At 34.2% G+C, this 27,408-nt stretch overlaps 1 protein-coding gene across 3 annotated transcripts in view; it reads left to right on the top strand.

Annotated features, from left to right (window-relative positions):
* Positions 1–27,408, top strand: part of ARFIP1 (ADP ribosylation factor interacting protein 1) — a 146,927-nt gene that overhangs the window by 49,491 nt on the left and 70,028 nt on the right. For 2 of the 3 annotated variants that reach the window (XM_051966027.1, XM_051966028.1), the window contains 3 exons: positions 9,375–9,483; positions 14,391–14,486; positions 16,392–16,504. In XM_051966027.1, coding sequence (XP_051821987.1) covers positions 9,375–9,483; positions 14,391–14,486; positions 16,392–16,504 — 318 coding nt within the window. The remainder of the gene's footprint in view (positions 1–9,374; positions 9,484–14,390; positions 14,487–16,391; positions 16,505–27,408) is intronic. The other variant, XM_051966029.1, reaches the window with a different exon arrangement.

A 27,408-nucleotide genomic window follows, 5' to 3' on the forward strand; every position in this document is an offset into this window, starting at 1 on the left:
TTAATTCAGTGGGTCAAGAAAGGTTCCAAAAAGAATGTTGTAGTTCGTCCTTCATTCTAGAAGAGGACCTCAGGGAGGGGATGCCATGACTGGCAAGAGAATTGAATTTGAGTGAGTGAGGGCTGGGTAAAAGCACCTGCATCACTTTGTCTCCAGAGCCATCTGGGTCCAGTGGCCAGACAAAGATCAGGGCAACTAGAGATGGCCCTCAGTTAAAAAAAAAAAAATTAGTCTTTGTTTTAAGACCACTGTAATGTCCACATTTGTCCGTCTTCTCCCTAGGCTAAACATTCTCAACTATTTTTTAACTATTAAACCTTCTAAAGTAATAGAGAGAAGATCGGTTTTGGAGTTAGGAAGGAAAAGATTCAGATTCTGTCACTGATAACATATAAGTCATATTTAGAAGGAAGGAAGTGGGAAAGAGGAAGGAAGTAGACATTTATTTGGTTTCTACTTTGTGTTAAGCATTGTGATAAATGCTTTACAAATATTTCATTCAAGGCTCACAACAGTTCTGAAAGACAATTGTTGTCATCCTTATCCCCATTTTGTAATGAGGAAAGTGAAGCAAACAGAGAGTAAGTAACATAGCCAGGAAATATCTGAGGCTGGATTTGAACTCATGAATCCTGACTCTTGGCCCAACCCTCCATCCATACAGTCACCTCACTGCCTGAATTCCTCACTTGTAGCCTCATAGGTTTTCCAGTTCTCCAGTGGGTCTGTGGCTTCATTGGGTTCAGAGTACACTCTGGTGATACACAGAATTTACCCTCTCATACTCATCTTGTGCACCCTTTGTCCCTAGGTGTCCTCTCCACATTCCAACACAATGATGCTCCTCACTGCTGAAAGCCTTTCTCAAGTCCTCTTGATGTTGGGAGAGTGCCATTTAGAGCATATTGGCTGGCCGGCGGGTATCCCATGGTCTCATATAATCAGCCCATTTTTTTTTAAGTTTACCTCTCTTTGGCAAAATCCTTTAAATTGCTGCTTCTTCATAGTTTCTTGTTTGTAATGTATTGTAATGCTCCCTATGATATGTAGTTACATGGACAACTTCTAGAACCTATACTTCATTCTCCTGTTCCTGTCTCTGCTTCTTAGACCTTGTAAAAATACTCAGATACCACTAAAAAAATGTAAGAAGGTTTATCTTCCATCCTCTTCAGCACATTCTCAATTTGCTGACATTCGGGTCTAGTTCTAAGGAACAAGAAACAAACAGAGAAAGGGAAACAGGTCTGTCTGTGTTGTGAACATCATTACAGGTAACAGGTCTTCCTCTATATTTTGGCAATTTGACTCACAGGAGAAAAAAAAAATCCCTAGAGTTGGCAACTAATTTTTATGTTGTGCTTTTAGCTTCATACTTACAATGAACTATTTCATGCTGTTTCTGAGTTCTTTGTCCCTGTGCCTATGAATCCCCAGTTTCTTTGTGGTGAAGCACAACTCAGCTTGCAATTCATTTTGGATGTAGAGATTTCTAACTGACAAGTATCTGCAGGCTTAAGGATAGTGAAGGTAAACTCTTACTCTTCATTCACAGGGAAGTGAGATTCTATCACCTTTTACAAATAGCTTCTAGCCATGTTTCCCTGGAAAATGCCCAGTTGGCAGGAAGCAAGTTATGCCAGAAACCATCATTCGTGGACCTCTTCCCCGTGTCTTTCATCATTTCAAGTGAGCCTTTCATATCTCAGAACATGCAGAGAGAAGAGTTCTGGGCCCAGCCTCTTGCCTTAGCCATTTCTTGTGTGTAGCTCAGTGCCATCCAAATGTAGTAAGTCTCTGTCCCGATTCCAGTTTCTATAATATATGTTCAATCTTAGCTGACCTGTGTCAGTGAATTCTTTGCTAGGAGGTATTTATCTATTGATATTTTGTTTTCCTGTTCATGCCAATTTTCTTCTTCCTGGATGTCCTTTATATTGCAATGATTTTTACCATACTGACCAGTAGGGTGGATTACAGTTAGTACCCTTGGCAATACTTCCTCATAAAGTTACATACAGATTTTGTGGAATATGGTGGAAGGAATATATTGTAATTTGACCATCTGAATTCTTACCACAAAGAAGTAAATTTAAAGCTTTTAGCTAAGGAACTGAAATTAGTCTTTTGATTTGTTTTATTTTAAGGTTATATATATAGTTAACATCAGTTAATTCATGATTTGGTTCTGTGTTTCTTGCTCTAGACATAGATACTTAGACTGTTAGGTTAATAATGTGGTATTATTAAGTAATGGATAGCGTAGGAAGTTAAAATGACCTAATTCATGGTTGAAATGGGAAAGGGACAGCTTCACAGTCTGGAAGCAGAGGCTGCTGAGAATCCCTCTCAAGGAATTCAGTATTCCCTAAGAACTTTCAGATTTCTTTTCACCATCATCAGTGTCTAATTCTCTGTGCATTATCTTTCAATAAAGTCATCTTGTTTGTTGCCTACATTCTCAGACATAAAAACTTGAATTTGGTCCCTCAGAAAACTGATTCAATTCAATTCAATTAGCATTTAAGTTCCTCCTTTATTCTCATTACTTTGCAAAGTACTGAGTAAACAAACAATTATCTCTACTCTCTAGAAGTATTTCTAGAGGGGGGGGTGGGAGGGAATGTGCACATAGATAAATAAGTAGAAAATGCATATAAAATAATTTCAGTGGCTGGAGGAAAGTGATGACAGCTAAGTAATCCAGAAAAACCCCATGTGAGAGAGGTCATTTGAAATCAATCATCCCAGGAAGTCTTTTTATAAACTTTGTAATCATTAAATTTAAACAAGTCAGTTAACTTTAATCCACTTCACACAGGACCCCTCTATTCTGCCTCTCTAAGTAGACATGACACCTTTAAGTACTTCTGTTTAAAGTTTAGTGTCTAGTCCTATGAAGTGTACCAAAGACCTAGCAGTGTAGTTAGTCCTCAGACTTGAGACAATGCCTACCAGCTGATCTGGGTAAAAATAGTAACATTTTCCCTCACAAACCTGCCCTTGTTTCTGGAGTATGATGCTATGTTAGCAGTGGTATAGACCATCTTTCACTTTCCCCTCCACTCTATGCTGGGCCTTCTCAGTGGCTAATGTTGCCCACATATTTGTTAAATAAATTTTCTGATCATGTTTCCTCATATTAACTCAAGGTCCCTAACCATATTATGCATGGTCCCTTTTCTGCAATTAGTCCATCACCTCCTAGATCATCAGGCAAAGAGAAATGCATAGAACAAACCTTGGAATAGCATTTCCAATGCTGTACCATTGACATGATTGGCCCATTCTACTTTCTGCTGCCATAACTTGGTTACCTTGTCCCCCCAGAACATGTGTGCTAACTATAACACAAACTGTGTCTCCCAGCCTTGGCTTTTTCTATGAATGCTATAGAAAAATATATAAACTAAAAATGAAAAACCAAATTAAAAAGAAAAGTGAATTATTTTTTGTTTTTTAGACTAAACCTGTGATTCCATGTACATAGGAAACTCACCTTGAGAAAACTTCTGTCTACAAATGCAGATTAGCACTTGCTCTGCAACTTTTAGTCTTAGAAATTCATGGTTTTCCTATAAATGCTCTTTTTTGCATTTTTCTTAGTATTTGATATATTTGTTGTATTTGTGGGTGATTTTTACCTGTTACCTGAGTCACCAAGAAGTGAAGGGACTAGCCAGTCTATCAGGGGTGGGACTTGAACTCCATTCTTCATGATTCCCAGGGTATGTCTCTGTCTACTGTGCCAAATTGCCCCAGGAGAATAATTCTTGTTATTATTCTTATACTTGGTCCACACATCACTTTTTCCATAGTCATTTACTCTTTGAGAGAATCAGTGGTGCCCTAGCCTAATTTGGGGTACATGCTGAGGACCCCCAAGATAGCACACAATCATGCAGTCCTTGGGCTGAGTGCTCACACTCTGTGGGAGCCCCTGAACTTGGGTGACCAGGCCTGGTTCTCCCCATGTGACTTCTGAGAGACCTTCTGAGAAAGCCCCCTATCGATATATTCTTGTAGCTCTAAAGAGGCTGCCTTCCTCTGTCTACAGCCACCTCTATTTTTATTTCAATAGACTCATTTTTGACCCTCTGAGTGCCTGCCTGTGCCTGCCACCCCTCATTGTGGGTGGTGCAAATCAATGTATTCTTTAGGATCCCTAGGGTCTTAGGAGAGGGCTTGGGAATCAGTGGTTTCCCTCATGGCCTACCAACTGGAGGGATAAAGGATGCTCTATAGAAAGGTGCTATCCAAAGCCATGGCTTCCCCACCCCAGTGAATGGGCACAGCAGATCAGATCTAAACCTAACAGTGACAAGACATTATTACTTTTTTTTTTCCAATTGTCTATTGTCAGCTACTTTATTATTTTTTTTTTTTAATTTTTTAAGAGCCTTTTATTTACAAATTATCTGTATGGGTAATTTTACAGCATTGACAGTTGCCAAACTTTTTGTTCCAATTTTTCCCCTCCTTCCCCCCATCCCCTCCCCTAGATGGCAGGATGACCAGTAGATGTTAAATATATTAAAGTATAAATTAGATACACAATAAGTATACATGACCAAACCATTATTTTGCTATACAAAAAGAATCGGATTCTGAAATATTGTACAATTAGCCTGTGAAGGAAATTCAAAATGCAGGCAGGCAAAAATAGAGGGAGTGGGAATTCAATGTAATGGTTCTTAGTCATCTCCCAGAGTTCTTTCGCTGGGCATAGCTGGTTCAGTTCAGTACTGCTCCATTGGAACTGATTTGGTTCATCTCATTGCTGAGGATGGCCAGGTCCATCAGAATTGATCATCACATAGTATTGTTGTTGAAGTATATAATGATCTCCTGGTCCTGCTCATTTCACTCAGCATCAGTTCATGTAAGTCTCTCCAGGCCTTTCTGAAATCATTCTGTTGGTCATTTCTTACCAAACAATAATATTCCATAATATTCATATATCACAATTTATTCAGCCGTTCTCCAATTGATGGGCATCTATCTACTCAGTTTCCAGTTTCTGTCCACTACAAAGAGGGCTGCCATAAATATTTTGGCACATGCAGGTCCTTTTCCCTTCTTTAGGATCTCTTTGGGATATAAGCCCAGTAGAGACACTGCTGGATCAAAGGGTATGCACAGTTTGATAACTTTTTGAGCATAGTTCCAAATCGCTCTCCAGAGTGGTTGGATGTATTCGCAATTCCACCAACAATGTATCAGTGTCCCTGTTTTCTCACATCCCCTCCAACATTCCGCATTATCTTTCCCTGTCATTCTAGCCAGTCTGACAGGTATGTAGTGGTAGCTCAGAGTTGTCTTAATTTGCATTTCTCTGATTAATAATAACTTGGAGCATCTTTTCATATGGTTAGAAATAGTTTCAATTTCTTCATCTGAGAATTGTCTGTTCATATCCTTTGACCATTTACCAATTGGAGAATAGATTGATTTCTTATAAATTAGAGTCAATTCTCTATATATTTTGGAAATGAGGCCTTTATCAGAACCTTTGACTGTAAAAATGTTTTCCCAGTTTATTGCTTCCCTTCTAATCTTGTCTGCATTAGTTTTGTTTGTACAAAAACTTTTCAATTTGATATAATTAGAATTTTCTATTTTGTGGTCAATAGTGATCTCTAGTTCTTCTTTGGTCATAAATTCCTTCCTCTTCCACAGGTCTGAGAGGTAAACTATCCTGTGTTCCTCTAAATTATTTATAATATCATTATGTTTAGGAGGCAGAGGAGGGTTTTCAGCCATCATTTTAAAAAGCTGAGAATAGGCGGCTTGAGTCAGATAAAGTCAGTTTCCTAAACACTCGGTATGGTACCTGCTCTTCTGATCTGAATCTCTGCTGATTGGTTTTTCACCCCACTTCTGCTCCTTTGGTGTTGGAGCTCTAAAGAATCCCTGACCATGACTGGATTACATTTGGACTATTCTTCTGCGCCTTATGCAGACCTTCCTGATTGTCCTGATCATTAGTGAACCTGCAAGACTGGGTACAGTGTGACCCTCTTCCCCCCCAACCCCTCAGTCATGTAGGTCCTCATTGCTCAGTGATTTCAGTAGCTTTTAGTTGGCTTGGCCTCCAGCCACCTTCTGCTCTGAAAGATGCTTCCACTCTCTTGTGAGGTCTTCCCTGGAATCTCCATTTGAGGAAATGCTTATCCAACCATGCTCACTTCCCTTCTGGCTTCCCCCCAAGTCATAGGCTTCATCTTCCTTCTCTCATGGCTTCCTTGTTTTTCATCTCCTTTTATTTGCTATCTTCTCACGTAAGAATATAAGCTTTTTGTTTATATCATTTTCATTTTTGGCACTTTGGCACTATACCTGACATATAGTACTTAATAAATGTTTTATTTAACCATTTATTTTTAAACTGTTTTACCCCTTCCCTCAGTCTTGTAAAGATAAGTCCCCATAGGAATGAGTGGTGGGATTAACTTGGTTAATAACTTATAATATCCGCATGTTTGAACTTTGTATTAAACCCAAACTCTTCTTGGTATTCTAAAGTCTTCCATAAAACATCTTTGCCTTTTGTATTCAACATCACTTCTCATTATTTTCAAACATAAACTGTTCCTATTGAAACAGCCAACTATTTTCTGTAACATGTAATTTCTGTCTCTTTGCTTATCCTTTGCCAGCCTTCTCCCAATGCACTGCAGCTCCTGGAGTGCTCCTTCCTCCCCTAATCATCTTCCCATTCTCAATGCCTTTATATCTTACAAAATAATTTGAGAGCCATCATTTTCAAACCTTTCTTAATTAAGAACATGTAATAATCTTTCCCTTCTCGAAAGCTTATATCACAATTTTCCATTGATTGTACATGTTATTTTGTTTTTCTTCAGCAGAATGTGTTTCTTTATGTAAATGTATATGTAATCCTATAGACTTTCATTAAAACAGACCATATTTTTCCTTTCCCAGCTGTCACTCAAATATTCTGCTAGGTATGGTAGAAGTTTAAGAAGCAAAAAATGAAACAGATTAGGAATATCAGTAAAAGAAGAAAAGGACCCATGTGTAAAATAAAAACATGCCAGCCCTTTCTTTGTGATGGCAAAGAACTGGAAGCTGTAGAAATGCCCATCAAATGGGAATGGCTGGACAGATCATGGTGGATAAATGTAATGACATACTGCTATGTTATTAGGAGCAGTTTAAGAGAAACCTGTAAAAGTTTGTATGAGCTGATATAGAGTGCAGTAAGAAGAATCAGAACAGTTTATACAGTAACAACATTGTAAAGACAGGGAAGAGAATAAGAATTTATGTGGCATCTAATATTTCAGGCACCATGCTAAGCTCTCTTAAACAAATATTATCTCATTTGTGTGATGACCACTTTAGCACCCTGGATACTTTAGAATCAGCAGGAGTCAGGATCAGCAAAAGTCCTTGATCTTCTTTGTGGACGTGAACGGAATGACAATATGATGTAAGAGGAATGGCAACACAAATCCGGCCAGGAGTGACCCTGGCTTTCTCACTCTACCCTGTTAATCCTCCACCCAATCTCCTGTACAACAGATCAAGCCTGCACAGAGTAGGGGGCAGGGGCTTTCTCCAAGCATATACTAATAGAGTGTTGTCCAATTGGTAATTAGACCTAAGTGCTCGGACCTAAGTATCAACTCAGTTTCAGCCCATTACATATTTGATCCTCACAACAGCCCTGTGAGGTAGTTATTATTATCCCCATTTTATACTTGAGGAAATGAGGCAAATAAAACATAAGTGACTTGCCCAGAGTAACCCAGATAGTAAATGTGTGAGGCTGGATTTGAACTTAGGTCTTTCTGACTACAGAAATAACATTCTTTCCCCTGTTCCATCTAGCTGTCTCAACTTTGGAACAAAGAAACTTCAGAAATTGGAAAATTCTCATAAATACAGTGGCCGATCAGTACTCCAGAAAATCAGTGACATAATAAAAATATCCTTAGAGAGAAAGTGATCAACTTAGATTTCAAATTGAGAAATAACTTTTTGAACATGACCAATGCAGATTTTTTTTGTTTTATTTGTTATTTATTATATTTATTATTTGTTTACTTGTACATATTTATTGGAAAGATTTTGTTTTTTTCAATGGGAGGTGGATTTTCATTAATTTAAAAAACTAAAGTATTTCCATTTTTTAAAAAGCAATATTTGATCTAAAATAAAAAAAATCACAGGCTAAACAAACTTTTAATAAATATCTATTGAATAAATGAACATAACATTTTTTGACCTTAATAGTGTTCCCCCCAATTTGAAAGACTTCAAAGATCTTGCAACTTTAATGTAATCACCAAGTTAGTTTATTCATTCATCTTGATCGTTTTTATCATCATCTATTTAAAAAAAAAATAGTCAAGATATATATTTTTTAATTTCATTGTACTTCCTATTGGGGTAGACAAATAGGTTTGTTTCAGTGACTATAATTAACTTATACTTTATTTATTTTAGGTGGATATATAAATGAGACAATTTTTTTCCTAAAAGGGAGTGAGAAATGTATGCTTAGACTAGTGTTGATAAAGAGGGCAATGTATTTGTTGACGGCATTTTAAGTCCTCATTATTTTAGGTATTTTATCAGTAAATCAAAATGTTTGTCAGGAGTGGGCTGGCTAATAGTCCATTACTTGATTTTGAGAGTGACCGAATGAACCCTTTTTAGAATGTACTTTACCCTACTTGTGTAGCAAAATCTGCTCATTTGGAGAGTGATGATGAACATGTGGATTGCCTTCATCTTCTTTTCATTAGTAATATGCAAAGTTGAGTAATACATATTTTGTCTATTTAATATTAATATTTTGTCTAATACTTAATATTTACTGTAAAATAAAAGAGAAGGAAATATCCATATCTTTATGAACTTCGTATGTAACCAGTCTTATTTGTTAATAGTATTTCATGAGGGGAACATTTAGCATCTCAAGAGAATGCTTTGTAGGGTTTTAATTTCTTTTGAGCATTAGTTAGCCGCTTGGGATAATGTGGGATATTTAGCCATTCTTGAACATTAGCTAGAAAATAACTTCTCCTTGTCCATTGTAATTTTAATCATTTGCCCTTTGCCTAAAAATAGATATGAAAATACAGTTTTAAAAATGTCAACATGCCATTTAGGTAATAAATAAGGAAACCATTTTCTGAAGCCTATGGTACCTTTAAAATGCCTTTCTTATCATTTTGCTGCTTATGCATCACATTGGAACACTATGACACCATAAACAAACTTCAGACAATAGGGAGAGAAGGACTAGTTTAAGATATGACTTAGATAATACAACCATGCCTAAGCCTTATGTACTGTGGGATTTTTACACAAATTTTCCCTTTTATTCAAACATTCCTAAGGATTTGAAGCGTTCATTACCAGCTGGACTCGGTCTATCAGAAACCCAAATTACATCTCATGGCTTTGACAGCACCAAAGAGGGGGTCATCGAAGCAGGACCATTTCAAGGTAAGAAACTCCCCCCCCCCTTTCTTATTATAAAAACTCATCCAATAAATATCACCATTTTATTTTATTAATGTTTCAAATGCTTATAAGTAATTTGTTAATACTCATTAAGTATTAAGTAATCATCACTGTAATTCTTAGATTATCAAAATCACCTTTAATAATATTCTTTATATTCAACATTCACAACAGTTTCTTTGATCATATGTTTTCATATAACCTCAAAAATTAATTTTATAACCTTTAAGAATATTATCATGTAATATAATATTTACATTGAAATCATTTTTTCAAAGATTAAAAGAATGCTGTAGTTTTGTTTTTTGTCTTTTTTGCTGAAATAGAGAAAGTGCACCTATTATTTCAGTGGTATGAGGGTTAGAAGGTAAAGAAATTCTCTCTATAATGGTTGGCACCTTCTGTGCAAAAACCTCATAGTGTTGTCCAGACTACTAAAAGTTTTAAATTCGATTTGGTTCACGTACATATAGATTTCTTTTACATTTTAAGGTGATTAAGTGTATAATATTATATATACCTTTCTGATGAAGGGGTAAGAGAAGAGATATGTAGCTATCTTAATATTATTATCCATATAGCCAGTAAAGATTTTTCTCAAATATTTTTGAATTTTCAGAATCCTTAAATTCATTGCTAACATTTTAGAACAAAACTGTAGAACTAGATTCCTTTTCCCAGAATTCTTTTAATGGTGTCTGAGTTATCACAGATTTAATAACATAAAACATTTAAGGATCCCTGATTTTGTAGGTCTGACTCCTGCCTGAGATAGCCTTCATGAATTACTTAATGAACTTTTTCCAAATTTGGCTAGAATGGTCCTCTCATAACAGTCAGTCAACATGTGTTAATAAAGTATGCCCACTATTACCACATGCTGTTGCTGGCTACTAATGATAGAAGTATATGAATGAAGCAACTCCTGCTTCAGAACTGATATCTAATGGAATATTACAGTCTGTCACAATTTTAAAAATCTTTTTATATCTTTGTAAGTTAACATCTTCAAGTAAAGTTTTGTATTTTTATAATGAAATATATCTTTGCCTACCAGTAAATTTTTAGAATAAGTTTATGTAATATTATCTCAGTTTAGGATTGAATATAAAATATCACTTTCCTTTCATCTTTGTTGTTCAAAAAAAAAGTTAGTATGTAATAAGTTAGTTCTTAATGTGCCATTTTATAGAATTCTTTTATCTGAAGAAAAATTGAATGTAAAAAGATTGTGAATGAGCTGCTGGTAATAAATCTTTACTTAACATAGTTCCATTTATTTCTAAGATTGTTTGATAAAAGAATTACACATGAAAAATATTTTATTGTCATGTGATGGCTTTTTCAATAAAACAATTTAACTGACATGTATTAGTTGCATGTCCTTTTTTAAAGTGGAGCAATGTAAAATAATGCCATAAAAAAACTAGCCGTGATTTTTTTAAACTTAAAAACAATTGTGAATAATTTAAGTTTTAATAAATATTTTTAAAAGAGATCAAAGAGCATACTATAAGAATATATTAAAAGAGAAGTAATCATTTTGCCAAAATTAGAATTGTTCAAACAGCCTATTGTGTTGTATTTAATTTTTGTATCTACATTGAAAGATGGAGAAATTGTCTAGGACCAAAGAATGTCGACAGTAATAATTAAAGGATTTGAAACTAGAACCTGTGGAAAAATAATAAGAGTTGTTAAGAGTTATTTGTCTGTGAAAAGATTAATGGCTGGCTTAATAACTAACTTCAGACAGTGATGATTTGTTATTAGAGTAACATTGGTAAGCTATTTTCTGTAGAAGACAAAACTTGGAAGAAATTGAACTAAAATTGTAACAGGGAAATTTTCACAATTTCTTGATGAAGAGTACCAGTGAGTAAACATTTATTAAGTATCTACCACATACCACACACTTTACTATGCCCTGGGATGAGGATACAGGGAAATGTAAAAAGCATTCCCTGGTGTCTAGTTCAGAGTCTAATGGGAAGACACCATCAAATCACTATGTTCAAATAAGCTCTAATGAATTAATTGGAAATAATCAGCAGAGAAAGCACTGTGGAATCAGCTAAGGCTTCAAGCTACTTAGGTAGGCTGTGGAGTTAAGTAAAATCATCTAGCTCTTAAGTACAGTTCTAATATTTAAAAATCCCACATATCCCTCAGAATTATGTTGTAGAAATTTATTACACTGGGTATATTACTAGAAACTAGATTCCTAATTTGCACGTGTTCAAGATAAAATGAAATTGATTGTATTCTTAGTTAGCTAACTTGAGATTGAGATGCTCTGAAGTCACAGTGTTTAACTCATACATGTGACCTCATCTTTAGCTTGTTCATTCTTCGGGGTCCCGAATTGTTGCGTGCATTTTGTCAGGTTTAGTTTTGAGGGGGCTTGAGGAGTTCAAAGTGTCAAGAGAATTAATGATAAGGAAAGGCCTGAGAGGCTGCTGAGGGAGCAGGCTACCAAAATGATGATCTCTGCTCACTTGTATACATAAGCAGGCTGCTGTGTTACAAGCACATTAGGGATCACAAGATTAATCTTTTTGTGAATTTTTTTCCAAGACAGAACTAACAGCACAAACATGGAAATCATCTATGTTTTAAAGTGATGGGAGGATTTAACCTTTGTCTTGACTGGCTTAAATGTTGTCTTTTCTTAAGGTGGCATTTGTGCTAGATTCTTCTAGTCTTAAAATTTCCATGAATAACTTTTAAAAAAATTTTTTTTTCAGTGTTGTATTTAAGAGCAGTGAACTTAAAGCTGAGGACTTATGTTCTGGTGTGGCCATATTACACCCTACAGTAACTTTGCTTATAATCCATTAGACTTTCAGGGCTTCAGATTCCTTGTTAAATATTATTTGATAAGGTTAGTTGATTTGATTTGATTCATCTAAAGTTTCCTCATCTCTGAATGTTTTTAAATACTTATGGAGAAAAGTACAACTAAACAACAGACCTGGAAAATAGATCTAGGAGAGAGAACCTGAGGATCGTTGGACTACCCGATAATTATGATAAAAAAAGAGCCTAGATACTATTTTACAGGAAATCATCAAAGAGAACTGCCCAGAAGTAATAGAACCAGAAGGTAAAATAGGCGTTGAAAGAATTCATCAAACACCTTCTGAAAAAGACCCTAAAAAAAAAAAAAAAAACCCAAGGAGAAAAGTACAACTTAGTGAAGTGACTACCTTAGGCCTATAGTTTTAAATTGTTTTTACTGAATTTACTGAAATTGAAATTTGTATTTACAAATCCCATTTAGATGTAAATTTCTTAATTTCATCATTATCTTGGTTGAAATTTTAAAAATCATTTGATTCATTAGAGCAAAATGCTGCCTTAAAGTTTCAACAAAGTATCTATCACCTATGTATATATTAAAGTCATATAAAGTTACTTAAAAGATGAATGAAGTTTCTTCATATGTGAAATATGAATGTTGGGTTAAATTTCTTCTGAAGCCTTTTCTAACTATGAGCCCATGATCCATTATAGATGGACTTTCTGGATACCATATCACACACGTTCCCCTAGGTCACCTCAAACTGAGAAAGCACTTTCCTTACAATAACCTTCTGAGATAGGAAGTAGAAGTATTTAATTGGTGAGAAACCCCAGGAGGTCATGTGACAGCCCCATAGGCCACAACCTTAGAGGAAGGATTTGATCGCTGTTCTCCAACTCCCAAGCCAATTTTCTTTCCATTGTGCCATGGTGCCAAGTGGGCCTTTCAGATAAACCTCATGTAATAATAATTTTATAGAGAGCTTGTTGTGTGCCAGGCACTGTTCATTTGATCCTCACAAGAAGCCTGGGAGCACACAGCTAGTGAGTCTGGATTTCTCTTAGAGCAGGCACTTCATCCCCTAGACCACCTTGAGGAATGTGATGAAATTGTTTCCTATAAAAGCAATGGTTAGTTACACCATCTATCAAGGAAGAGTCCCATATATAGGTTTTAATATGTAACAGTGTGCTAAGATTTTTCATTCCATCTGTGATTATTAATATCACATGTGATATAAACCAATAAAGTAGAGTGTTTGTTACAGTCTGAAGAGCACACCTTGTAGGGTAGTGAAGGCCTCTGATTCTAGTGATAGAACATGAAGATCCAGTCCCACCAGACTATTAAAAAAAACCCAAAAAACTATAGTATGATTATTTTTGTAATTTTTTAGTCTTTATAGAAATTTATATATTTCTTTATAATTTGTAAAAATATGTACTTGTTTGAAGATTTTATTTTTTTTAGACTAGATCAATGATTTCATTTGCAGAGTGAAAACTTTGAAGAAACCCTACAAATATAGATAGGCAATTACAACTTAGTTTTAGAGAGGATGCCTGGGGCACTGAGATATTAATGACTTGCATTCAGGTCTTTCTGACTCCAAAGTGACTAAGGTGCCACTAAAAAAACTAAGTTTTTTTTTTTTCTGTGTCTCTATGTGTATATATATCTATTTAATTCTAATAATAAAACAATCAATTCTTAGGTGTTTTCATGAACTATTGAAATAAAATTGACTGTCCATTGACACTACCATTGAATTATGTAAATAAAACTATGAAAAGCAACATATATACTACTCACAGACATCCATAGGTGGATATGACTTAGTGAAATTTGTCCAGCAATTTAAAGAAGAAAGTTTGTTCAAGTTCAGTCCAGTAGCTCTCTGGTTGAAAGATTCTCACCAAAGAATTTCAGCTCTTCTTTTCATCTTTTCATTTCAAAAGCTTGTTTTAGCTTTTCCTTAAAAAATGAAATTCATTTGTCAATGAAAACAATCTCTATTAAAACATAGTGTATATTAAGAGAAGAAAAATGGATTTTCACAGTTCAATGTATATACCCTTTTCAGGTTCCCCAGCACCATCTATGTCTTCTGTTATATCTCCTAGCAATGCTGCAGCTAGCAGACTGGCTGAACAAGGAAGGGATTTAATTGGTCCTGCAGGTATTCACAGCATTGACTGCCTAAGTCCCCTCTTTGCCACTGCTGAAGCTACACTAATTCACTACAATTTATAATCATGTGTCTTGTAGTATTAGGTGTGTGTGAGATTCCTGCTTTTTTGTTGGCTGCCATTGTTAACACTTTTATAGAAATAATTTGTGCTTTCTGTATTTAGCACCCATTTCTGTCTTTTCTGACATTAGTAGGATGGGCTAATAAACCTGACATTCATTTTACCTTTCCCTAAGGTAAAATATGTGAAAAGTTATGCTAGTTTATAACCTCCTTGCTTAGTTCTGGAAAATTTAGGTGTACCTCTTCATCCCTAAATGCTCAGCTTTATAATGGCTTTGCAACTTTATCCTGCTTTTCTAGCTAAACGGTTACATCTTTAATTCTTGGATAATTTTGTAATGATAATGGGATTGATAAGGGTTGGTGGTTTTCCTTTTCTTAATTGTTATTGAGTTTCCATTGTGGGCCTGGGTAATGTAGGTATCTGATGATATTAAATGAGGTAAGAAGGGAAAAAATATTTTTTTAAAAAAATTGTAAACATATTTCAGTATTTTATGATTTTATCTATCTGCTCATGAATGAGTGGATCATGAATAAATTGCTTTTAGGCATACCTGGTGTTCTTTTAATATTTTGAAATGGAAAACAGTAAGAAGAGTTGAATTTGAAAATAATATTGCATGGAGCAAGTTAAATGTTTGTGGATATTCACTTTTCTTTTCAAAAATGCATTGCAAAGTGTTTTGTTCATAGGGATTATAGATCATAGAGATGTTAGCCAGAAGTTAGGAGAGCTCCCAGAATCTGTCCACACCCAATCCTTTATTTTATAGATAAGAAAGCTGAGACCTAGGAGTGTTTAATGACTTGCCAAAACATGAGCAATAATATGAGAGGTATAATTTGAATCTGGGTCCTGTGACTCCAGAACCAGTGCTTATCTTACTCCTTTAATTAGACTAATTAAACAAAAAATAGTATATAAAATTTTTAAAAATCAAATAAATAAATAAATTCTTTTTTTGAAGTAATGTCCATTCTAAACATTTATTTCAATTACTTGGTAACATAAAAGTTTTTGTTTTTGTTTTTGTTTTTTACGTTGCTATTATTGGCAATATTTGGGCATAAAATTCTGTCATTTTAAAACTTTTGTCTGGGAATACTTGATTAAAGAGTGACTATCAGTGCTTCATGCAGAATCCCAAAGTTCTGTTTTCACTTTTTGTGTGTGTCATTTCACTCTTTATTGCTCTTTCCCCCTCAAAGTATTTGATTAGATAATTTCAACTATAGAATTTCTCGTGGGTAATAAGGAATTTTTAATGACTATTTAAATTTTTACAGATTCTTTGAATTTAGGGCCTAAAAAGAGACATTAGAAAAAAAAAGAGAAATTAGAAATAATATCTATCTTATGCCAAAGATGAAAAAATAGATTCAAGAATGACCTGTCCAAAGTATTAAGACAGAAATAGTGATTAATAGAATCAGTTCTAGTATTTGTTTCTTAATATTAAAACATATGTTCTCAGTTTTCTCAGTATGCTGTAGCTTGCAAACATTGGAACATGTATTTGAGGGTGAAGGGGAAAAAGTACTTTAAGTATGTTAGATAGAAGCTAGTGAGGCTGTGAAGTTTTGCTATTGTTTATTTACACTTTCCCAACTAATGATAAAGATTTGCACCCGAATCTGTTTGGAATGCTTTCTGACATTTCTAAACTACTCATGTATAGAAGTTATTTCTCTGATTTTATAGGTTTCCACAAGTTTCAGACCTTCACTTTGTAAAAAATTATTTTTTTCAATAAGTAATTGAAATGAAGTTATTAGTATTGGGCTTTTTCTTTTTATGTTCATATGTGTTTTGTTATTATCATGTAGGTGGCCAAAGAATACAGCAAAAAAGTGGACCAGTTATTTTAGCAGATGAAACAAAAAATCCTGCAATGGAGAAATTAGAGCTTGTAAAAAAATGGAGCCTAAACACCTATAAGGTTTGTATATTTTGTCACAGAACTATATATTTCCATCACCATTTCTATAACTACAACACTGTTCTATAACAATTTTTAGCATAATGGATAAAATTAATATAAGCAAGTCAACTTCAGCAGTATGTAGGGCCTTTAATGAGAAGGAGGTAGGGCCTATAGAGTAAATACTTATTGAATAAGTGCTTGTCACATATACATATAAACATGATATGGCAAAGGTTACTTTGGAGTGCAGGAAATTACGCACAATTTTGTTGCCCGTGTTTGTGCTTCACAGAGATGCTCAGGCATGAAGAGTTGTGCTGTCTGATAGTGCATAATAATGCAGAAGTAATAAAATTACTTCTGCCTGAATAATTTCTGATTCTTGACCTAGACAGTTTTTAGATTTTTTTTTTATGTTCTATAAGCAGTCTATTTAGAACATAGAACTTACATGTGTACATATTTTCCCCCAGTAGAACATAGTACAAATTACTTGAGGGCAAGCATTATTTGGGATTAGGGATAGAGGAGATATATATGCCAGGTGCTAGTGATTCAGTGATCTATATTTAAATAAATAGCCATTGATTGATTTGATTTATAGAACTGTTGCTGTAATTTACAGTTAAGATCTAAGGGCAGCCCACGAAGTCATAATGTTGTTGAAATAGTATTAATAGATTTAAACTCCAAAATTCTTTAAAACCATTCTGACTTCTGAGACATGAGGCTCTCTGAAGTCTGACTGTGAGAATAATGGAGTAGGAGGCTCACTGGACTGGTCTCTCAGGCCTAACTAATTCTTATGGCAATATGGAGAATTAGAGACAGAGAGAGATAGAAACAGAAAAAGGGGAGAACTTAAGTCCAAAAAAAGTCTATAACAAGCAAGTATACTATAGAAGAGCAAAGGAACTGATAATGTATATATGGGTTAAAGGATTTAAGAGTCAAAATGGTCATTTCTAAATGTTGTAAATTGAAGACCTATGTAGGTGCACATACATGTGGATACTTACATATCCGTGTGCATGTGCATATCCTCTTAAATGGAGTATATCTCTTTTTTGTCTCACCTAAGATTGTTCTGTTGAAAAGCAGTCTTAATGATGTCAGTATCCTTACATTATGCATACAGACTAAGATCCTCTAAAGTTGTGCATAATTAATATTTTTGTAAATTGGATGTTTTAAATGCAGAACAGCTTACTATTTAATAAAACTTGAGGTACCTATTTGTCAAGTGAAAAGGTTTTGGGTTTTTTCAAATATTATCCCTAATTCTTGTCCTAACTCTATATTTACCTATCATTATAATAATAATTAGCATCTCTATAGCATTTTAGCATTTGAAAAACACTTTTTCTAATTTCATTTGAGTTTCACAACCCAAATGTAGGAAATAGGCTACAGATACTAAATCTATTTTACAAGTGTCCAGATCACACTGCCTCTCAGGAGAAAAAAGCCTATAGATGCTGTTATAGAGTAAAATATCAGGGCCGTCAAGCATTATTCCCTGGAAACCTCTTTGAAACTTTCTTTCTTTGCATTAGTACTCTTAAAATAGGAATCTCAGCTTCCTTATAAGTATCTTTCCTTTAGTATTAACTTTGTAGCAATTAAAGGCAAAGACTTTGCAAATGCTGATAACTTCAGTCAGCCATATTCATCAATAAAGGCAATGAGTTGAGAGAAGTTAAATTTCTTAAGAGCTAAGCAGAGAAAATACATTTTTGAACTAGTTCTGAATAGTAATGAGCATAATTAGGGATCTTAATATTTGTTTTTTACTCTTTTTCTAGAAAGTAAGAAGAAAAACTTTGCTTTTTTCATGGGAAACTTAGATTTTTCATTTGATATCTATTCTGTCACACAGTATTTGTAAGGCTGCTCCTCAGAACCATACTAATTTCAACCTCAGTGACTCAGAATCTCTCAGAATGAATTTTCCTTCTAAATCTCGATCCACAATCATATGATGTACCATATGGTAATGGTAGTTTGGTTAAGTTCTTTATACTTAACTGTGTTGTCATTGTGGTCTCACTGGAAGAACTCCACCAAACTATCCCTTACTAGCTCATTGACAGCAAAAAGAGCCCCCAAAAGTTATCAGGGAGAAGATGAGTAACCTTCTCTCCAAATACAAGACAGTTTTCTTATTTTTTTTCCAGATGACAGTCTTCATTTTTTTCCCCTCTTGCTAGACCTATTTCTGTGGTTTCTTTGAAATTGGATTCTTTCTTTAGAAAAACTAAAAATGCCATTTTCTTTACTTTTGCAGTGTTGACAGGTTTAATTTCATATTTTCATTGGCCTCTAATATTTGTCTTATGATTTTTAAATAAGATTTGTCATTTTACTTTAATCAAAATTAAATTTACATGAATCTTTTCTCAGTAGATTTCTTAGGGAAAACCCTTATTCTATTATTTAAAAAATAAAAATTTCTTTGAGTGCTAAAAATTACATCCTTTGTCCTTTAGGAATGATGCCTTCAGATCTTTTACTAGGTATGGTATTCCATGACTGTAATATTTTCATTGTCAAAATTATATTTTAATTTTTCCTTAACAGAAAACATTTCTTTGGCTTTTTAAAAAAAACTATTATAGAACATTATCTTATTCTCCATCTTTTAATGAGGGATTTGGGGATTAGCTTTTAATTTTGTAAACTTGTTCTTTTTTCTCCTTTATTTCTCAATGAGCAGCATCTGTTAAATTTTTTGCCATCCTTATAAGTAATTGTTTACCTACTTGTCAGGCCTTCTTTGCTTAGAAAACTACCTGTCTTTTTGGTGGAAGGCTTTTTTTGTTTTGTTTTGTAATTCTAACTACTGCTTATTTGTTTTGTGAACTAAGGAGATTGATTTTTTTTTTTTTTTGCTTTTTCTTCCACCTTTTTCTCATTTCCAGCCTTCCATTACTTATTTTTTTAATCTGTTGTTCCATTCTTCAGATTGATTAATTTTGACAGAATATTTTCTCTCATTGGCTTCCATTTTTGATTGCTCATAGGCTTGTTTAAATTTACTTTTACAAAGTGGTACAAATCCCCATGTTATAGAAATGATCTCAGTGTCAACTAAACTGTTGTCACTAACCATATATCTTTAATAGCTATAGAAAATCTGTGAAAAATATTTATGGCTTGCATCAAAAATAGAAACTGATTAAATTCTTACCCTGGCAAAGCTATTTATTCGTTTTAACTTGTGTTTCCTGCAATGCATTCTGTAACTACTTTTTTGTAAGCTTGTTTTTAATATACTTTAAATTATACTTTGCTTTTATATCATCATTCATTTCTGAATATAATCACTCCCCAATCTAAGATAAGCCCTTTCAGCTGCAAATCCATGTATATTCTTTGACCTAACAATATCATTACTAGGCATGAATATACCAAAAGAGATTCTCAGAAAAATGGCAGGGGAAAGCAGGGAAAAGCAGGGGCGGGGCGAGTGGGAAGGAGGGGGAGAAAATGACCTATATATACAAAACAATATTCATAGCAGCTCTCTTCTCAAGACAAAAAAATTAGAAATTGATGGGATGCCCATCAATTGAGGAATGGCTGGATAAATTGTGGTATATGTTTGTGCCAGAATATTATTATTTTCTGAGAAATGATGAGTAGGATGCTCTCAGGAAAAAAAAAATTTGAAAAAACCTGGAAAGTCCTCCATAGACAAAGTGAAATATAGTATATACAAAGTAATAGTGATGGGGATTAATCCTGAAACTGTCCTCCTTGACTTTTGGGGTGAGCTCTGAAACACTGCTCTGACAGAGACCCATCTTCAGGGTAGTTAAGTTATTTCATTAAGATTAGGCCAGGACCACTCCCTACCTAGTTTGAAATTAAGTGGTCTCATTCAGCTAAAGATCTGGACCTGATACAATAAGTAGTCTCATTCACCTGTCAGTCTGGGCCTGTGACAACATTAAAGGAATCTCATTCAATAGAAATCCCAGAATTAGATTTCTTATAAAAAGACAATTTTAAACTCCAAATCCTTGCAGAAATATGAAGTAAGAATTATGCTTTGCCAAAGGATCTCTCCTCTTGGCACAGCTGCTAACCAGGACTCTTGCTCGTTGTGAAGACATTCTCTTCCCAGTGATAACCTTTTGTTATTTCTCTGCCAGGACCCTTTGCCACTCAGAAGTCTGTCTTCCTAGCAAAGCTGGTTTCTCAGCCAACAAAACTTCCCTTTTGCCAGTCAGACTTTTCGAGTTCGTGAATTCTTTCATGTTGGACCTTCGTCTGTCAAAGGGGATTCCCACAATTTTCTGCACTGCCAGTAACCACATCAATAGCAATGTTTTGGGATGATCATCTGTGAATGACTTTGTTATTCTCAGTAGTACAATCAATCATCCACAAGTACTTTGAAGGACTTATGATGAAAAGTTTTACCCATACCCAGAGAAGGAACTGATTGTGTCTGATACAGTTTAAAGCATTCTCTGTCTGTCTCTCCTTTTCTCTCTGTCTCTCTCTTTCTCCCTCTCTTCTCCCCCCAAATGTTAAAAAAAAAAAAAAATCAGTTTGAATGTAACTGGGGGAAAATATTAAATAATATTAATTAATTAATTTAAAGAAACGAGGGGAAAAAAAAAGATAAGCCCTTTCCTGTAACAAAGAATCAGTTGGAGAAAACAGTTAAGCAAAACTGACAGATAGAGGGTGCCCATCTAATCGTGTTGTAGTGTCTCACACTTCACTTCTCTGCTGGGAAAGAGGGAGATAACAAGATTTATCAATCCATTTACTTAGTTAAATGTCCACTTGCTTTTTGATGGTGTTTTCATGTACATCATTTTATTCCTTTCACACATTATACTTCTGGTTTGACTTTATTGCACATCAGTTTACATGTTTTCCCAATATTCACTGCTTTTATGACCATTAATATCTTGTTAAATTAATATACCACTATTTGTTTATCCATTTCCCATCAGTGGGTACCTTCTTTCTTTCTTCTATCTTTGATCTATCTTTGGTTTTTTCTTTGGTTTTTTTTTTTTTTTTAATCTTAAAGTATTTGCCCAGCACTGGGATCTTTTGAATCAAATAGTAAAAACACTTAAAGACTTTTTTTTTTCCAAACAGTTGTAGTTGTTTCTTACAGTTGTAAGACAAATTCACTGCTCCATCTATGGTGCATTCATTAATGGCCTGTCTTCTCATAGCCTCTACTTGCTTATTGTTGAAAGTTTTTCTCTTAATGTAGATCTGCTTAAATTTTGGGAACAGAATTGGAGTTGAGAGAAATATTTTGTTTGATGATGTTACTTTTTCCATTTACTACATGGAATACGCCATTCTAGATTAGTCTTTATGAATATATTTTAGACCTAAAGGATTTGATGACAATTCTTTTGAACTTAATCCTTATATAACCAAGTGATCAGTGTTTATATTTGTTGTTCTTCAGCCGTTTTTCAGTTGTGTTTGACTCTTTGCAACCTCATTTGGAGTTTTTTTGGCAAAGATATTAGAGTGGTTTGCTTTTTCCTTTTCTATCTCCTTTTACAGATGAGGAATTGAGGCAAAAAAGGTTGTGAGTTGCACAGGGTCACACAGTTAGTAGGTGTCTGAGGCTCAATTTGAAAAGATAAGTTTTTCTTACCCTGGGCCCAGCTCTCTTTCTACTGTACCACCTAGCTGCCCTGTCAGTATTTATACATTGAGTCTTATTTCCCTTTTAAATAAAAGTGTTACTTGAAGAGAATCTATATGGAGGTAACAGTTTTGAAGGCAAAAGAATTACTGTTTTATATCAACCTAATTGAAGGGAGAGGACAAGAAATATTCACATAACTGTATCAACTTTATTATCAGGATCAAGTTGCTAAGTGTGAACCCTTGACTAGATGAGCATGAGTAAACTTTATACTCACCCATGAGATCAGTCCATTAAGTCACCTGTTGCAAAGAGAGTTATAGAATTAGCCTAAGGATCTTAGGAGTTTAACATTCACCTTTCTGTGTTTATCTTTATAATCCATAAAGTTATGACACCCTCTAGTTTTTGATACTAGTTAGATTAACTATTTAAATACTAGCTTTGAATACTGTCTGGATCTTGAGGAATTGTTTGCCACTCCTTTCTCTCATTCTGGAAGTTTTGGATCTTCCACCTAAATTTTACCCACTTTCTTAGACTTTTAATACTCACTTTTACTGCCTTAGAAGAAATTCTTCAGTTCTTCAAAGAACTTCTCACATTTCATTTCTAATTTTAATTTTCTCTGATCCTCTGATACCTACTTTCAAAAAAATTATTGCAAATATTTATGGTCTACCCTGTTTGTTGTATAGTATTAAGAAGATAGTTCTGTAAATCGAAACTTGATTGCTTTTTCTTCTTTAAATCTTTACATTAGGAAAAAATATTATTAGTATTCTTTTTCTTTTTTTTGAACAATTCATGATATATTTAGTTCAGTATCACTAAAAAGGGTTATCATTAATTTTATATTAAATCAACTTGCCTTTAATATTAATTTCTTAAATTGCTATTTTTCACCATGCGTATGTAGAAAACAATTATACATATTCCTTTCTTTTGGTCCAGAATAGAAAACATGGAAGAAATCTACTTATAATTTATTATACTATATTATTAGTAATAGTATAAGTATGCTACTTATACTTGAGTCTCCAGAGCAAGTTTTCATGGCATGTTTTCCAAACAATAACTACCTTAAAAAAAATCTTTAAGACTTTATTATCACTTAATCCCCTTCCTTCTCTCTATACAGGATGTTTTCTAAACTTTTAGACCTATTTTTCTTGTCACATTGTCTCATTCTTTCAGTGGCAGTCCCATTGTCCTGTTTATTTGATAATATTTTCACCTGTGATCCTCTGTTTCTTCTCCTCCACCCTTAGCTCACTTTTTAGTATCTGTTTTTTGTACCCAGGTAATTTCTTTTCCTAATACCCTTTGTTGTGTACTTTCTTGGTGCTAAGAGAAAAGATTAAATTGATATGAACCTACCCACCCTCCTACCTTTAATGAACACTGACATTAAATGACCCATGTGTTCACTATTCATTTCATTCTTTTATCTTTTTTCTTTAATTATGTTTACATACATTTAAGAGTTTAAGAAGTTCTTTACATAACATTAGCTCATTAGAAACTCATAGGCCTTGAGTTGTGAAGGTTTGAGTTCAGACTCAGGACCAATACCTCTTAGCTGTATAACTCTGGGCATGTCACTAAACCGCTGTCTGCTTCAGTTTCCTTATCTGAAAAATGGGAACAATAGCAGCACTTATCTCCCGTGGTAGTTGTGAGGATAGAATGAGATATTTGTAAAGTATTTTACAGAGTAAGATGTGCTATATAAATGTTATTATTGTTGGTTGTCATTATTCTATACCCTATTGCCTCCAAAATTAATTTTTTATAGAAAAGCATGAAAAATTAAATAATATTAATAGATGGAAACCTTGAGATACAACTAATACAACTGCTTCCTCTTTTAAATGAGAAAACTTATAATTGTTATTTTAATTGTTCGGATATTAAAGTAGAGATAAAGAAATAGGCTGAAGTTCCTGATAGATTTTTTAAGTTGATGTTTGAATTCTTAAGTACATCTGGAAAGAGTTTATATTTTTCTTAGCCCTTCTTCATGTGTCATGGGACCGGATTTATTCTGGGGCCCAGTGAATGATACATTGCGAATCTTCTTTTTTACAATCCTCTTTTTACTTTATATAGACTATAGTACTCTTGCTAAGTTGGAGTAGGCAAACCATACAAAATGTTGTCATTTCCAGGTCACTGAAATTCCTTGTAGTTTTTAGATCTTGTTTTAGTTCCAAATTTTTGCAATAGCCTTGTCCTGGGGGGTAAAAAGGGAAAGAAAAAGAAAGGAGGAAAAAAATTGCTACAGTCTGCACTCTTCAGTACATTAGTCTCTTTTTGGAAGTGGAAAGCATTTTTCATCAGGCCTTTGGAATTGTGGTAGGCTCATTGTATTTATCAGTCACTCAGTTTTCCACAGTTGATCCTCTTTACACTGTTGTCCCCTGCTTCTGCTTACTTCACTTTATATCAATTCTGAAGCCTTAATAAGTTTTATAAGTTTTTCTGAAATCATCTCTCTTATCATTTCCTGCAGAACAATAGTATTCTATCACATTCACATATTATAACTTGTTCATCCATTCTCCAATTAATGGACATCCCTTCAGTTTCTAATTCTTTGGCATCTCAAAAAGAACCGCTAAATACTGCTGTACAGATAAATCCTCTACCTCTTTCTTTGATTTGGGGGACAGGGGTTATAGAGCTAGTGGTGGTATTTCTGGATGGTAGGGTATATTTGCATAGTTTAATAGTGTAATTCCAAATTGCTTTTGAGAGTGGTTGAAGTAGTTGACCGTTCCACCAACAATGCATTGGTGTACCTATTTTCCCATGTCACCTCCAACATTTGTTGTTTTCCTTTTCCATCATCTTAGTCATTCTCATGGGTATGAGATAGTACCTCAGAACTTTTTTAAAATTTGAATTGATAGCTTTGATTTTTTTTCCTATGAGAATTGGTTATTCATATCCTTTGATCATTTGTCAATTGGGGAAGTGTGATTGGTTAGTTGTTGCTGCTTATGTTATTGATTTATTCAGTCACATATGATTCTTTGTGACTCTAAGAATCATAGCATTCAAGACCCTTCTATCCTTCACATTCTCCTGAACTCTGATAATATTCATGTTCATTGCTTCCACAATACTATCTAGCTATTTCATCCTCTCCAATCCTTGTCTCCTTTGGTCTTCAATCTTTCCCAACATCAGTGTCCTTTTTAAGAGTTCTGTCTTCTTATATGGTCAAAATATTTAAGCTTCAATTTAAGTATGTGTCTTCAATTAATTTCTTGATTATTTGATCTCCTTGCCATCTACGGGAATTCTCAAAAGTCTTCCCTAGCATCCCAATTCAAAAGTGTTGATTCTGTAGTGCTTAGCTTTCTTTTTGGTCCAAATCACACAGCAATACATTACTATTGGAAAAACTTTAGCTTTGACTGTAATAGTGATGTGTGTTTTTTAGTATGCTGCCAGATTTACTACAGCTTTCTTTCCAAGGAGCAAGAACCTTTTAATTTCATGGCTGCAGTCACCAATCTTCAGTGATCTTTGAGCCCAAGAATATAAAATCTGACACTGTTGGCATTTCTTTTCCCTCTGTTTGCCAGGAAGTTATGGGACCATTTGTCATGATCTTGGGTTTTGTTGTTGTTGTTGTTGTTAAGCTTTAAATCAGCTTTTACACTCTTCCTCTTTTACCCTCATTAATAGGATTCTTAATTCTTTTTTGCTTTCTGCCATCAGACTGGAATTATCTACATGTCTGAGATAGTTGGCATTTCTAGCAGGAGCCTTAATTCCAGCTTTTGATTTGTCCAGCCTGGTATTTCACATGATGTAATCTGCATATAAATTAAATAAGACAATATGCAGCCTTGTTGTACTACTTTCCCAGTCTAAAATCAATCAATGTTTCATGTTGGGTTCTAACTTGCTTCTTGACCTGCATACTTGTCAGGAGACAAGATAATCTGATACTCCCATCTCTGAGTACTTGCTACATTTTGTTTTCATCCACATAGTCAAAGGCTTTAGTATAGTCAATGAAGCAGAAGTAAATGTTTTTCTGGAACTCCTCCCTTGTTTTCTCCATAATCCAGCAAATGTTGGCAGTTTAAAAACCAGCCTGCTCTTCTGGTAATTCTCGGTTCGCATATTGCTGAATCCTACCTTGCAGAATCTTAAGCATAATCTTACTGACATGCGAAATGAATGCACGTTCAGTAATTTGAACATTCTTTGGTATTACCTTTTTTGTTTGTTTATTATTCTTCATTTTTAAAATAATATTTTATTTTTTTCTAATTACATATAAAGACAATTTTAGCATTTATTTTTTAAAATTTTGAGTTCCAAATTCTCTTCCTCTCTCTCCCCTTCCTGAGACAATAAACAGTTTGATACAGGTTATACATGTACAATCATGCAAAAAATGCAAGACATTTTCATATTAGTCGTGAAAGAAGATACAGACTAACAAAAAAAAAAGAATATTAAAGTGAAAAGTATCATGCTTTGTTTAGCATTCAGACTCCATCAATTCTTTCTTTAGTTGTAAATAGCATTTTTCATCATAAGTCCTTTGGAATTGTTTTGGCTCATTGTCTTGCTGAGAAGAGCCAAGTCATTCACAGTTGATCATCCTACAATATTGTTACTGTGAACAGTATTCTACTGGTTCTGCACACTTCACTCAACTTTAGTTCATGTAAGTCTTTCCAGGTTTTTCTAAAATTTTTCCTGTTCATCATTTCTCATAGCACAATAATATTCCATTATAATATATATCACAATCTAGGTAGGATAATCTTTAGGATTGGAATGTAAACTTATCTTTTCCAATTCTGTGGCCACTGCTGAGTTTTCCAAATTTGCTGGTATGTTGGGTACAGCACTTTAATAGCCGCATATTAACGATTTTAAACAACTCAGCTGAAATTCTCTTACCTCCAGTAGTAGTACTTCCTAAAGTCTACTTGACTTCATTCTCCAGCATGTCTGACTCTAGATCAGTAATCATATCAATATGGTTATCTATGATGTTAAAATCTCTTGTGCAGTTTTTTTGCTTCTCTTCTACTTCTGTTAAGTTCCTACCTTTTTGACTATTTCTTTGCATTGCTTATTTAAGAAACCCTTTTTATCTCTCCTATTCTTTGAAATTCTACATTCAGTTGGATATTTCTTTCCTTTTTCTTTCCATATTTCCTCAGGCATTTGTAGAGCCTTATCAGAAAGCCATTTTGCTTTCGTGTGTGTGTGTGTGTGTGTGTGTGTATGTGTGTGTGTAAAA

The sequence above is a fragment of the Antechinus flavipes genome, chromosome 6, assembly GCF_016432865.1.
Source record: "Antechinus flavipes isolate AdamAnt ecotype Samford, QLD, Australia chromosome 6, AdamAnt_v2, whole genome shotgun sequence".
NCBI lineage: Eukaryota > Metazoa > Chordata > Mammalia > Dasyuromorphia > Dasyuridae > Antechinus > Antechinus flavipes.